At 45.3% G+C, this 13,582-nt stretch overlaps 1 protein-coding gene across 1 annotated transcript in view; it reads right to left on the reverse strand.

Annotated features, from left to right (window-relative positions):
* Window positions 1–773: 773 nt before the first annotated feature.
* The window catches only part of CRYBG3 (crystallin beta-gamma domain containing 3), an 88,644-nt gene continuing 75,835 nt past the window's right edge, over window positions 774–13,582 (reverse strand). Inside the window, exons 18-22 of the mRNA XM_057415954.1 lie at window positions 9,372–9,511; window positions 6,141–6,264; window positions 3,128–3,286; window positions 2,386–2,545; window positions 774–1,396 (exon numbers count right to left, since the gene is read on the reverse strand). Coding sequence (XP_057271937.1) covers window positions 1,308–1,396; window positions 2,386–2,545; window positions 3,128–3,286; window positions 6,141–6,264; window positions 9,372–9,511 — 672 coding nt within the window. The 3' untranslated portion in view covers window positions 774–1,307. The remainder of the gene's footprint in view (window positions 1,397–2,385; window positions 2,546–3,127; window positions 3,287–6,140; window positions 6,265–9,371; window positions 9,512–13,582) is intronic.

Below are 13,582 nucleotides of genomic sequence, written 5' to 3' on the forward strand. Positions count from 1 at the left end.
GCTAACCTGAACTCTTTAAATAGTTACAGAAATACATAACCTGAATATACAAAGAAGGAAAAAAATACCTTTTTTATGAAATAGATTAATTTAGTGATACTGAAACCAAATGAAATTACCAGTAATCCAGGGGGACTTCACATCAGGTTTTCAACAGCTGTCTACAGTTCTGCCCCTGTTTGCTTTTCAAGCCTGCAACAGCTGCACTCCAGTCAGGTATTTGGTGCTGTCTGTCTCAAGTGATAGCTCACAAGGTGGCTGCACAGTGCTGAAATTGAGGGAAGGGCCAGCACGTCCTTATCCTCTGGGCTAAGCTGCCCGAGGTGTTGATGAGCCACAGTAATGTGAACACGTAGTTATGCTGTTCTTTTTACATTAGACAAGTTTGGAAATAGCCTGCTAGCACCTTTGAAAATACCCATTAGGAATTATCTTCTGAAGGAAGATGTGGTTTCAAGACCAAATTACATTAAATTAATCTATATACAGCAAAACAAATTTTGGCTAGGCTTTAAAATCATTACTGCTCTAAATGCAGCTAGCCCTTGTAGAAGTCTAGCCTGACCCAGGACCGTTTCTTCTGATACGTGTAGATACGGCTCCATGTTGAAGGTGATCTTCAGTGATAACTCACAATTTCACTGGTTGGAAACAGGCCATGGGTCAGCAAAACCAGTTCCTGAACCTGGAAATTTGGTACTGCTAAAACAAATGAGAACAAAGACCTACCAGTAACATCGGGGCAGGGGGAAGTCAGGCTTTCTCTACTGAGCTGGTAATTCCAGTCCAGCATTGTCTTTATGAACAAAGTAAACTGCATTTAGCAAGAGATATGGTTTGAGCTTCAGGGTCACTTGAAACCTAAACAGTTTCAACTGGGACATGGAAGTCCAACACAACCTCTTCCATGCTGCGTTCATTCTTCAGTGAGCTTCCGTCAGTTTGAGGGGAAGGTAAAGACAACATTTCTAAAGAGACTTTCCCATATTATGCCTTGCAGTTCACATCCTGCAAAACTTGCATGTAGTCTCTTTTCATTTACTTATACTCCAGATGAAAAATAACAGTGACCTTCACAGGAGTGGCCTCTAAAGCACAGCTTCCCTGCAGAAAGACATGATACCAACCTCCCATCTTCCGTATTTGTGCAAAATTCAGTTGTTTTTAGGAGCTGGTGCTTGGTAGGAAGGAAAGCAGAGAGGAGTTGCTGCTTAATGTTCCAGTGGTGTGTGACTTCAGTAGTTGGTTGGGTGTTTTTCCACTCTAGGTGTTCGTAACACACACAAGGTCCATCTGTGTGGTGGGTTTCACAATATTTCAATATCCCATTTTTGCGACTGTTTGTTGTCTGTCAGCTGATTCATAATGATGTGATTCTTGTCATAATAATTTCCTCCTAAAAAACAGAACAAAATCATGAAGGCAAAATGGTAAAAAGAAATGCTCAGAGAAGCCTACGTATGATCTTTAAGAAGTGTGACTAAGTAGGAAAATCAGATGGAAACCAGAAATTCTATGAGACAGGGAGTTGTTTCTGCCCCTCTGCCTCCGTTATGTTTGTCTCCTTCAAACAGTCACTTGTCAGCTTCAGCCCTGAGAGGCTCCATTGGCCAGGAAGCAGAACATACCACAAATGTACCTTGGTGCACAGAAATTAGCACCCCTACAGACATTTTGCTTTCAGCAGATACTGAACTCCTGCTGTATGGATTTTCAAGGCACATACTGCTCTACAAGGAATACACAGATTCACAAGTAGACGCGTAATGATTTGGTGTAGCACACCCGTTTCAACCACAGACTTAGAGGTCCTTAAAATAAGATTTCTCTCCTTTGAATACACGTAGCATAGAAATGACACTGAATTTTTTTATCATTATACCAGACACAGCAATTGACTAAAAGAAACAAGTTCTGAAGAGCTATTAAGCAGGATCGTGCAACCCCAGCATTCAACACTGTGTTGTGCTGTAACCGAGGCAGCACAGCTCGCAGATACTTGGAAGAGCTGCCACCACTCTCACCTGATTGCATTTAATGACTCTGTAGGAGCTATTTATGAATTAGTAATGGTGGTTAAACTCCTGTGGTTGCTTTTCCTTCACCATTTTGTCTTCTGTCACCTGCATTTCTTCCCATGCACGCTACTGATCTCCCTCAAGCAGAACAGTCAATGTGATCAAAATAAACCTCTGGGATCTAAAGAGTAAGGTTCCCCCCTGCCCTGTTGTTTCTTGTCCAATTGTCATGCAACTGGACATAAACCTAACGGGAACAACAGGATTAAGTATTTAACCTTAAGTGCAAAAAGAGCTGAAATACAGCAATTAACAACAATCACAAAATGCTCTTGGAAGTTTAGTTATATATTTGTTCTTTGAATACCTTTAATGTCAAGCACCAGTTGTTCGCTGAGGTATGAACTGATGGTTCCATCCTCATTGAGTCTCCACCTTTGCCGGTCCTTCCCGTGTTCCGCCCAGAGCGCCACTTTGGCCCCGGGTACATCTCTGCCCCCAATGACATCCAGGCAGGCGTTGTTAGCCTAAGACACGAGAAGAGAAATGAGACCCAGGACCAAAGCCTTGTGTTTGTGTCTGACTTGTTTCTGTTTGAGGCACTGAGCACACTGCAGTGATCCTCTTGCAGCTGGTACCAAGCCTGGCAAGCAAGCTAGGAACCGATCATTCAGCATCTGACCAGCAGCTTGGTCAAAGGGGGTGGGCTTTGTTAACTCAGGTCTTGCTTACGTTAAATCATCAGCTTTTTATATTAATAACAGACTAGAAAGAGCAGCATCAATACAAAATCATTACTTTCTACACATACTACTCTCTTAACTCTTCAGAGGTAATAAACTTGCAACAGACAAAAACCAGGTTTCTGCTTCCAGGAACACCAGTGCCCTTAGATGTGAAAAGCAGCCCAATTTGCCAAAGCAGACAGATCACTTCTGCCTCTACATAGCAGGAGGATGTAGGTTATAAGAGTTTTGGTCTAAGACACCTGGGAGAGGCCAAAAGCTATCCTGTTAGGTGTTAATGCTAGCCTAGGGCAAAAGCAAGAAGCGAAGGTGAAAAGTACCACCAGTGATACAAGCTGCCTACTTCAGCATCTGGAGACTCACCTTGGATTTGAAGAGTCCACGACAGTAGTGCCAGATCTGGGTGTTCTTGCCATTGTATGGGGATGCACACACTGATGTTGCTCTTACATCAGCCAGGCTCCCAGCCACTGTCAGGTATTTGCCTTGGGCTCGGTTCTTCACTCTGAGGTACATTGCTGGCTGAAATAGAATCATAGAATAGTTAGGGTTGGAAAGGACCTTAAGATCATCAAGTTCCAACCCTCCTGCCATGGGCAGGGACACCTCACACTAAACCATGGCACCCAAGGCCTCATCCAACCTGGTCTTGAACACTGCCAGGGATGGAGCATTCACAACCTCCCTGGGCAACCCATTCCAGTGCCTCACCACCCTAACAGTAAAGAATTTCCTCCTTATATCCAATCTAAACTGTTTAGGTTTTAACCTGTTACCCCTTGTCCTGTCACTACAGTCCCTAATGAAGAGTCCCTCCCCAGCATCCCTATAGGCCCCCTTCAGATACTGGAAGGCTGCTATGAGGTCTCCACGCAGCCTTCTCTTCTCCAGGCTGAACAGCCCCAACTTTCTCAGCCTATCTTCATACAGGAGGTGCTCCAGTCCCCTGATCATCCTCGTGGCCCTTCTCTGGACTTGTTCCAACAGTTCCATGTCCTTTTTGTGTTGAGGACACCAGAACTGCACACAATGCTCCAGGTGAGGTCTCGAGAGCAGAGCAGAGGGGCAGGATCACCTCCTTCGACCTGCTGGTCACGCTCCTTTTGATGCAGCCCAGGATACGGTTGCTTTCTGGGCTGTGAGCGCACACTGAAGCCGGCTCATGTTCATTTTCTCATCAACCAACACTCCCAAGTCCTTCTCCGCAGGGCTGCTCTGAATCTCTTCTCTGCCCAACCTGTAGCTGTGCCTGGGATTGCTTCAACCCAGCTGTAGCACCTTGCACTTGGCTTGGTTAAACTTCATGAGGTTGGCATCAGCCCACCTCACAAGTGTGTAGGTAGATAGTTGTAACACAGGGATTAAGGATGTTGATGTGAGATTGGTTCCCCTCAATCTTACACCAGTTCTAAAGTTTGTAATTTCCAGTTCCAGGAAGTATTTTTCTTGTTGGAAACAAATGAGCATGGTAAAGCAGCAGTCAATGCTCTTCACATGCAGGCAGACAGACAGCTGTAAGCAGCAATAGCAGATAAGCTGTTTTAAAACAAGGTATGTCTACAGAACTAATTCCTGCAGCATGTAAATATCTAGTTCAGCACATTTCACTCATTCCAAGGCCAGTAAATGGGCTGTACTCCACAAGCTTTCTGTTCTCAGGCCACAAAACTGATTCACATATCCAACAACTTCCACCCCTGCTAACTGCAATATACAGCAGAGGGTTACACCAGTGCTTTTGAACACGCACAGAAAACGGTGCTGCGCTGGCATCCCTGTCTACTTGTTTTACTCAAATAATGACATTTTGTAGGGTTCAAGCTTCTGCTCCGTTACTCACTGATTTTGGCACAAAGAACAGCGAGTTATAAAGGACAGCTCTGCTGGAACCCCAGCTTAAGCATAGTTTTTCCCTTACTTTTTTTCCATATTCAAACAAACCTTAAGGTACAGACAATAAAGCCTCTCTTCCACCAAGCACCCATAAACTGATGTGTACTACTATAGTACATTCTGCATAAGGAAGGCAACGTATTACAAAGTCACTGAGCAAAACTTGTCTCATTTTGGATGAGTTTCAGATGTTCTGCTTTTTCTTGCACTACCTCTTGACTTGGCCAGTTTTGTAATATGAAATGGAGATGGAAGGGAGAATAAAGCAGTGCAGGTTTGCAGTATCCCCCCAGTCTCAAAACACCACACACCCACAGAAGCGCCAGGCACTGGTAGCTGACTGCACAAACTCAAACCAAAACCAAGTCAAAGCAATGATCACAGAAACCCAGCAAAGTGGCTGAAGCAGGCTGGGTAACTGTTGCAGTGTAAAAAAGGATGCTATCAAATACAAAAGCTCTTCAGACTGCTGGCTGAAGAAAGGATTCTGGTTTTAAGATCAGTACGTTTTTTTTTCATTGGTATTTGCCAAAATGACATCCTTCTCTAAGTTATCGCTTCCAAAGAATTCCAGGGAGCCATCAGCTTCTTGGACTAAAAACTCCTTGCAGGGAGGGCGGGAGGTAATGAATAACGCATAACTAGTGCTCATGACTGCTATTTCTCTTCACTGCAATGTTTCCCAGTTGAATCTTGTGTTTAAAAATAAAGCAGAATTTGTCACTAAGCGGAGACAAGTTGCCTGTGAGAAACAGAGCAGAAACAAACTTCCCCAGTGGAGCGACTGCTCACATTCCCTGCCGTGCTTCCCTGTCCTTTTCCTACCCACCTGGACACTGTCCTCCCACAGCTGCGTGCGGGACGCACACCAACACTTGCTTTGGCTGGTCTGGATGCATCCTGAGACATCTTGGCTAAGCCAAGGGGCAGAATTGTACCTGCTCTTCCTTCAGTGAGGGGCTTTTACCTCAAGTCTTGCTTCTCCACCCATCTTTCCCAAAGCTCCTGAGCACTGGGTGGTTTTGAGACCCAAATCTCTGAATGAGACTGAAACTGGCACTGCCTGGGGTGAGGCAGAGAGGGAAATCCTGGCGGGAAAGCGTAAGGAAATCCAGGCTACAGCACAATAAAATTGCTTCCATTTATGTTCATTATGAATCAAGCCAATGCAAAATTGGTTCTCATTATATGGCAAAAACAAAAATGGAGCAGCTACAGAACATGCTAATGAGCTATTCAGGAAAAACAAAGCTTGGCTCCAAAGGAACCAGGAATTATTTCCCTTTTGGAGCCTAATATAGATCTCTAACTGCCACTAGAGGAATTTTCTGCTTCACTTATCTTCCAGTAGGTGCTTTGGGCTGTCATCATTTGACCTGATTTACGGAGTACAATGCACCCCATTATACTTAGTTGTAGCACTGACACTTGTGCGCTAACCCCCTCCCAAAACCAGAACTGTTCTCGTATAGTCCTACAGTACCTGCTTCACAGGACGGAGGGAGCCAATCACTTTCCAGCCACTGTGTTCATTCCAGTTTGAAATCTCACTGGGCTCCAGCAGAATCTGCTTTCCTAAGAAATTACATCCCTCGTATGCAATCCACCTGGACACAGGAACAGAACATTGAAGACTACACGTTAGCCACAGCAGAACTGAACTGCAGCTTGGGTTCATGAAAGCCAGCAAACCTCCCCGCAGCAGCGCTCCTATCAAACCTCTGTTGCCAAACGCCATCCATTTCAGTGATTTAACCATTTTCAGTCTAAATTAAGACCTGGTTTCTGTCTGTCTGAAACTTGCAAACTCCACTCCCCCCAATTTTTCCCCACAAATAAAACAACCTCTGCATTAACCTAGATACAACTAATGGAGGTTTCACTGGGATGCATTTGGAATCCAGAAAGCCACATACCACAATGCACTACTTCCATCTTTGCCTGGTGGTGCGTCTCAGTTATGAGAGGGTCTTGTGTGATGTTTTCTTTTGTTATAAATAAAGCTTTTTATAGCCATTTCTATAGCTGTTGTCTGAAAACTCACATAAAATACTCCAAAACCCACACAATGCTCCAACAGACTTTCCTGTAGTGAATACATCTGAGCCATGGACATAGCTGAACCCTTTAACACAGAGTTAAAGCACAAGCAAATACAGCTCTCTTGTTATCCAGGCATCTGCTCAGTTAGTACTGTGTAGCTGCTTACAAAGGCAGCCTCTGGATCACAGATTGGTTTTGTTTGTATCAATAGGACACTGTTGTGCAGGCAGTAAATCCTAAATGCCTGCCTCATTAACTCATCCAAACATAAGGAAAACACTGCTTTCCCCACATTACCTGTTTTACAGGTCAGCTGCCAAGCACACGAGGGATGGCTGCACTCTAAGCATCCACAGTGCTCACAGCACCTGTAATTTACCTTTTCCCATTGCTAATGTGGAGAAACTGCCAGCCAGCCCTGCTCAGGACTCCAGGGAGGCTGAACCTGCCAACTGTGAACTGCCTCATAAAGAGCCTGTATCACTGTCTCTTCAAATTAAGCCCCATACCCCCTGCCTACCGAGTATTCAGAGCAGCCTGACCACCACTGTGTGCTCCTTCTAATGCATTCCTGACTTTCTTTCTTGCCAATTGTCAAGTCAATGAGAATTCACTGTTCATGTTCTTGGAGCATCTTGGAGCTCCTCATCTGAAATGCAGTTTCAAAGCTGACATACGTAGAAAACAGTACAGAAACTGTTACAGTAATAACCACGTGAAGCCAGGTTGGGCTTTAGGCATTCAGTGACACACACAAAGCTCATCTCGGCTCTGATGTTGATCAGCAGCCTCCCCTGTGCCATCTTGCCCACACCTTGGAGTACATCAGCCCCCAGCCCCCTTTGCAAAGTCACAGTCCAGGCTTGGGCTGTTCCTCACTGAGGAGGTCAAGAAGGATCCTCAAACCTAGGCCTGACAGCAAGATGCCAGTATATTTACTTAAACCTTTGTCATTTGTCTAAAGCTGACAGTGGGCTCTGGAGCAAGGAGTCAAACCCCCTCTAAATCCACCTTCCTGAACACTTCATCACAGATAAGGCAAACAAACCCCATAGAGACATCCCACAGACCTCCCACAATCATCTGTCACCCTCAGCCTTGAGGCTACCTAGCTGCAATGAGGGACGGGGACAGGCTGGGGAGCTATGTTGCCTACAGAGAGAGCTTCAAAAGCCCAGCCGTTCTGCCCCTGACCTTTCCCAGGGCCAGGGAAGCACCTAACCTGGCTTGGATACTCAGGACCAAAGAGAAAGATGGACAAAGGGCTGAACTGTTGAGCTCTCAGTTCTTTTCTCCTGTGTGGTACCAAAGCCATCACCCTTCCTTTACAGCCAACTTCATGGGCAACGGGAGAGGGCAGAGAGCAGAGAAAGCTCATGAAGAGACATTCCCCAAGAGGACACACTTCAGGCTGTCAGACCTCCAACAAAGGCATGAGCATTTACATGCTCCCACCAGAAATAAGTCAGGTATTCTTCCAGGAGAAAGCCCTTCCTTCTCCAACAAAGCACAGACCAAGGGTGATGTGTGTATGCTGCCCTCAGCCTCAGACAGCAGCTGCTTGCTACTGTCACCTGGGGCACCTCAAGACAACAGCAGCAGCAGATGATCCCTCAACTCCCTGTATTTCCAGCAAGGGCTCAGAGGAGAGCTCAGCAGTGTTACCACAGGTATTCCTAGAAGGATTTTGACTTCTAAGTGGTAACAGACTAGGTGCATTTGAAAAACTCACCATAAGAATCGCAGAGATACACCTAAGCCATGAACAGTCTATACTAATTATATGCCCAAGTAGTTCAAATTCTGCATGGTTTAGTGTCATCCCACAAGATCTCTCAAGAAAATTACAGCCTTGTCTATGTAGGAAAGGTGGGGAAAAGGTTAAATAAACAGGAAATGTGTCACATAGGAAGAACACCAGTGACAGGATGAGATTCTGCAAGTTATTTGTTGCTGCTGAGGGTGTGGAGGCTGAAAACCTGGCCCAGACAGAGTACTTGGGAGCTTCTCCAAAAGGTGAAAGGGAGAAACGTGGAAGAGGTTAGAAGGTCACTTCTGCAGATATAAAATGGTTTTCACAGAAGGTCCTGGGTGTGTCTTGACACTCATGGAGGGGGTTAGGCTAATAACAGAGCAAACTACTGTTCCAGCTGTCACATCCACCCTGAGCTTCTCTCACAAGCTCTCAGGCAGCCGATGAGCATGGCCAGCTGCACTGAACCACTGCAGTGCTTCAAGTTAAATCACTGCAGTGCTTCAAGTTAAATCACTGCAGTTTATAGCTGGTGTTTTACAGCCAGTTAATAATGGCACTCTGAGTTTACTCCACCTGTCTTTGTAAGTCAGCAATCAAAACTTACTTCTGGTTCCTGACTTGAAGAACAGGCTCCATTGTTCCTTACCATATAGGGATAAAAGGCCATATAGGGATAAAAGGATGATTCTTCCAGAGGGAAATATACCCTCTGTCCAGTTTTTGTTGGTTTTTGAGTCCTGATACAAAAAGTAGGTCTAACATTCAACCACATTTTAGGATTTGACATTGTCACAAAATAGAAGTTAGAATGTAAAACACACCCTATGAAAAAAAGGCAGTAATCAGGAGAAAATGCATGTTCAGTTATTATCAGCCATAGTGCAAAACTGACGAAAATGTTTCTTCCATACTTACAATCCACTTCTCACCCACACAGACTGAGTGTAAAAATGAAGGTCCTCATTCAAAACAGAATTGACTGGTTCACTGAAGTGCAGCTCTCTGCCCTTGCAGCACTCCAGAGCAAACAGACTGATGGAGGGCTCAGCAAAAACCTGGGAGGGAAGAAAGAAGAAAAGCAAAGTTTAACTAGGAATAGTCTAACTTCAGTTGTTAAGTGTGTGATGCGTGCACATGTGCCCATTTCAGCTTAACTTCCACGTGCTTCGGGGTTGGATCGCGCTCCCTCAGCAGTAACATAAGGAAAAGGGAAATGCACGTCCACTAACAAAGCACACGGAGCTGAAACACCGGATTTACGGTTGTCTTTGTCAGCAAGGTGCCCCACTGACACAGGCCAGACACAGGGAGTCACTTCCAAGATGCAGAGAGGCCTCTGTTTGCATCTGAAAAATCTCTTTTTGATCTGGTTTGTATTATGAGGGCCTTGGTTCCTTCTCCTAACTCCGTTTTCTTACTGGTGGGACAGGTTACAGCAGTAGTCTTCAGGGCGATCTGTGGATTGCATCTGAAGTAGTAAGGCAAATCACAAGTCTATTGTCTGTGGACTTCAATTAGCAGTGGTTCACTGAAAAGTCTTAGGGATCTACAGATTGAAAAAGGTTAAAAACATCAGAACTAAGAAGTTCTCCATGTCTTTTTAGAGACATTCCCATTTTTCTCCTGACAACCTTGAAGAAGCAGTGTAATCTTTAACCCCTTCAAGCTCATGCAGAACTGAAAAGTTTTTCACTCAATGTCCTTCTCCACAGTTGAGAGACTGCCTATGAAAGCAAATAAAAAAGATCTGGGTTTCTTCTTTAGTGAAGCCATGGCCTCAGGTGGGACAAATGAAACAAAATCCTGAATTAAAGCTGACACACGCACTGCATAATGAAGAGAACTTCACTTTCATGCTTGAAGAGGCACATGTGTTGTAGGGCAGTGTCCCTGAAGAGCTCAGGGGTGACTCAGGACTTACCAATTTACTGGCACCCACTCAGTGCACTTGGTATGCACGCGGTTGTTCAAATCCTGCCTCAGAGAAACTGCTTTCCTCTGCCAACCGGTGCAGGGACAATGCAAGCCATGCAACACTGCATGGACAGGGAGTTTGCTGACACATTTAAAAGCAGGGCCTGGGATCATCCACCCAGAAAGCCCACTGCGCTCCTAAAAAACTAATGGCACAATACAGAAGGAGACTGAAACCCATAATGTGTTTGTGTTTGTATGTCAGTTCTTCCCACCTACCTTCTGCTGGATGAGGTGACTCTAAAGGTTTGCTCTGAAATGAGTCTAAAGGTCTCACTTACAAGACCTAGTGCAGGCTGCTTTGCTTAGGAAGACAGTATCATCCACAAACAAGTCTGCAAATGCCTGCTCCCTTGGCATTGATTTTCACTTGAGTGGAGACCAGAAGCCATGTCCAGAACAGGTCCAATTTTCACAAGTGCATTAGCAACCATGGGAAACACTATTTGACACCCTTATTGCTACAAGTTGTTCCCAAAACCTAAAACTCATATTGCTGTTGCAATACTCAATATGTTAAGAGACAAGGGATGCCACAGAAGATGAACAAGTCATCTGATCCAGCACATCCATTTGTACACCAAGAATCAGAACAGCAAATTGCTGGAGTCAGTTAAAGTGACTTTAGCTCTTCTGTGCTGGAGGCTGTTTGAACTTACTAGATCTGAGCAAGCCCCATCTGGTTGCTAAGGCTCCCAGCCTGTTAGTACACAGCAGACATTGCACCTATGACACACACACACAACCCATCACCAGGACACAGACCACCTTTCCAGTGGGACCTCAGGACTCCACTGACCTTGGCATGGATGTGAAGCACAGAACAAATAAAACATGCTGCTGCCTCAAGTGCTGAAGTTCTTGTATTTCCATAACCAAACATAGAGCAACGAGCTGATTACTCACTTTATATATACCGTTTTACACCAACAGCTGGCAGCAGAGGCTTGGCCTGGCTTTCTTCTCCGATTCTGTTTTCATAGCTCCATGGAAACCACGAACAGCAAACCCCAAGGTTCTGAGGCTATGCAGTTACATTTACTACAGAGGATCTTGCTCCCACCCTTCCTCCTATCCTGACAGGCCAAGGAGGAACAGTGCAACTAGGCAGAGAATACAACAGCTGCTTTAGGTGGACCCCAGTCCCCAGTTTTGGAAGGTGAGCTGAAGACGTCAACATTTACCCACGACTGGCAAGTCATTCCCATGTCTGGGTCAGGATTACCTTTGCTTCCTTTTGTAGTTATTTCAAGGAAAACACTAGAAATGCCATCCTTTGGGGAAAGCTTGCCAATTGCAACAACGACAGGGCACTGAAGAACTACTTTACCTAATCTTTGTGCATTGAGGAACTCTCTTGCTTAAACCAGCACCAATTAAGTTTCAATAGGTTTTGCTTGCCCTGGTTTTGAATGCCAGTGTCCAGGGAGAAGCTTGAAAAGATTTACTACATTCAAGAGGCCAGTGATTAAGGAAGGCTGTATTTACATAGCGCTTCAAGACATAAGCAGCCTTGTAAACTGTTAAACACAGCGATACTCTTTACTTAGCAGGTGTGGTAGTCTATGGCTCATGCAGCATGCCATGCAATGAAAGTGGCACAGCTTGATTCTTTTCCTCCCCACCATGTGATTTCAGAGGCTGAAAAGCAAGCCAAGGAAATCAATGTATTAAAAATCTCTTGCACAGCTCAACTCAGCTCAAACTCCCCCCCCCCAATGACTTCTCCCTTTTTTAAACAGAGAAGCCAGGCACCACTGATGTTTCACAAGTCAGAACAGAATTTCATGTTTTGCCAGTTCAGAAATAGATGCAATGCAAGCCTCAAGTGTTTGATATTAAACAAAGATCAGTGCAAGAGGAGCGTCCTTCAAATGCCTTTTGTTTGCAGTACAAGGCTTAAGTGCTTGACCCATGGTAAAGCAATAGCAAACAGACACAAAGCAGCTCACCCAGAGGTGCCAGAGTTGAGAACCAAGTGCATGGGTGAATTTGCACACAGGCTTCTAATAAAAACAAGTAAAGTTTTAGCTATGGATAACATCAGGGTCATTTCTCATTATGAAGTTTGTGCAAATTATTACTGAACAAGCTCTTTTGAGAAGGACTCACCTCAAAACATATTGCTCCTCATACCTTTTTTTGCAAGCTTAGATTCTGCAGACTTTGAAGGGAAAGACTAATAAAGCCAAAGAAAGAAATCCATGGGGCCACACGATGGCATGACTGTAACCCAACCATTGCAAGGGTTATCATAGAATCAACTAGGTTGGAAAAGATCTTTAAAGATCATTAAGTCCAACCCTTACCCCAGTACAGCCAAGACCACCACTGAACCGTGCCACTGAGGGCCTCATAGACACGGGTTTTGAACACTCCCAGGGATGGTGACTCCACACTGCCCTGGGCAGCCTGTTCCAAAGCTTGAGCACCCTCGATGAAGAATTTTTCCCAATAACCAGTCTAAATCTCCCCTGGCACAGCTTGAGGCCATTTCTTGTCCTATCTCTTGTCCCTTGAGAGCAGAGCCCAGCCCCCTCCTGGCTCCATCCTCCTGTCAGGCAGTTGTAGAAAATTATAAGGTCCCCACTAAGCCTTCTCTTCTCCAGACTGACCCCCCCCCAGGTCCCTCAGCCGTTCCCCATCACACTTGTGCTCCAGACCCTTCACTAGCTTTGTTGCCCTTTTCTAGACCCACTCCAGCACCTCAATGTCTCTCTTGCAGCGAGGGGCCCAGAACTGAACACAGGATTCAAGATGCAGCCTCACCAGTGCCCAGTACAGGGGTATTATTACTTCCCCAGTCCGGCTAGTCACACTTCGCATCCCTGATGCTCTGCAAACAGCATTTGCCAGAGCCTTAATTGGAGGAGCCTCCACAGCTGTGTTACACCATCCCTGGAAAAACCTTTAGTCTTGGCTAACTCATCATTTAGAACTGCCTTTACTGAAGCTGCACTCGCCTGGCTACTCCCTTCAGTGTGGGAAGGATGCCCGGCTGAGGAAGAGGAACACGGCGCTGGATGACAGGAACACCCACAGTCCAGTCCCAGCTCCACAGAATGACTCATTGACTGGCCCTGGGAAACACGGATTCAATTTTGTATCTGATTTCATTACTTGCCTCACAGGAATGCTGGGGAGATTAGTCA

Source organism: Pezoporus wallicus, unplaced genomic scaffold (assembly GCF_028554395.1).
Source record: "Pezoporus wallicus isolate ANWC-B61680 ecotype Strahan unplaced genomic scaffold, APGP_CSIRO_Pwel_v1 contig_6814, whole genome shotgun sequence".
NCBI lineage: Eukaryota > Metazoa > Chordata > Aves > Psittaciformes > Psittacidae > Pezoporus > Pezoporus wallicus.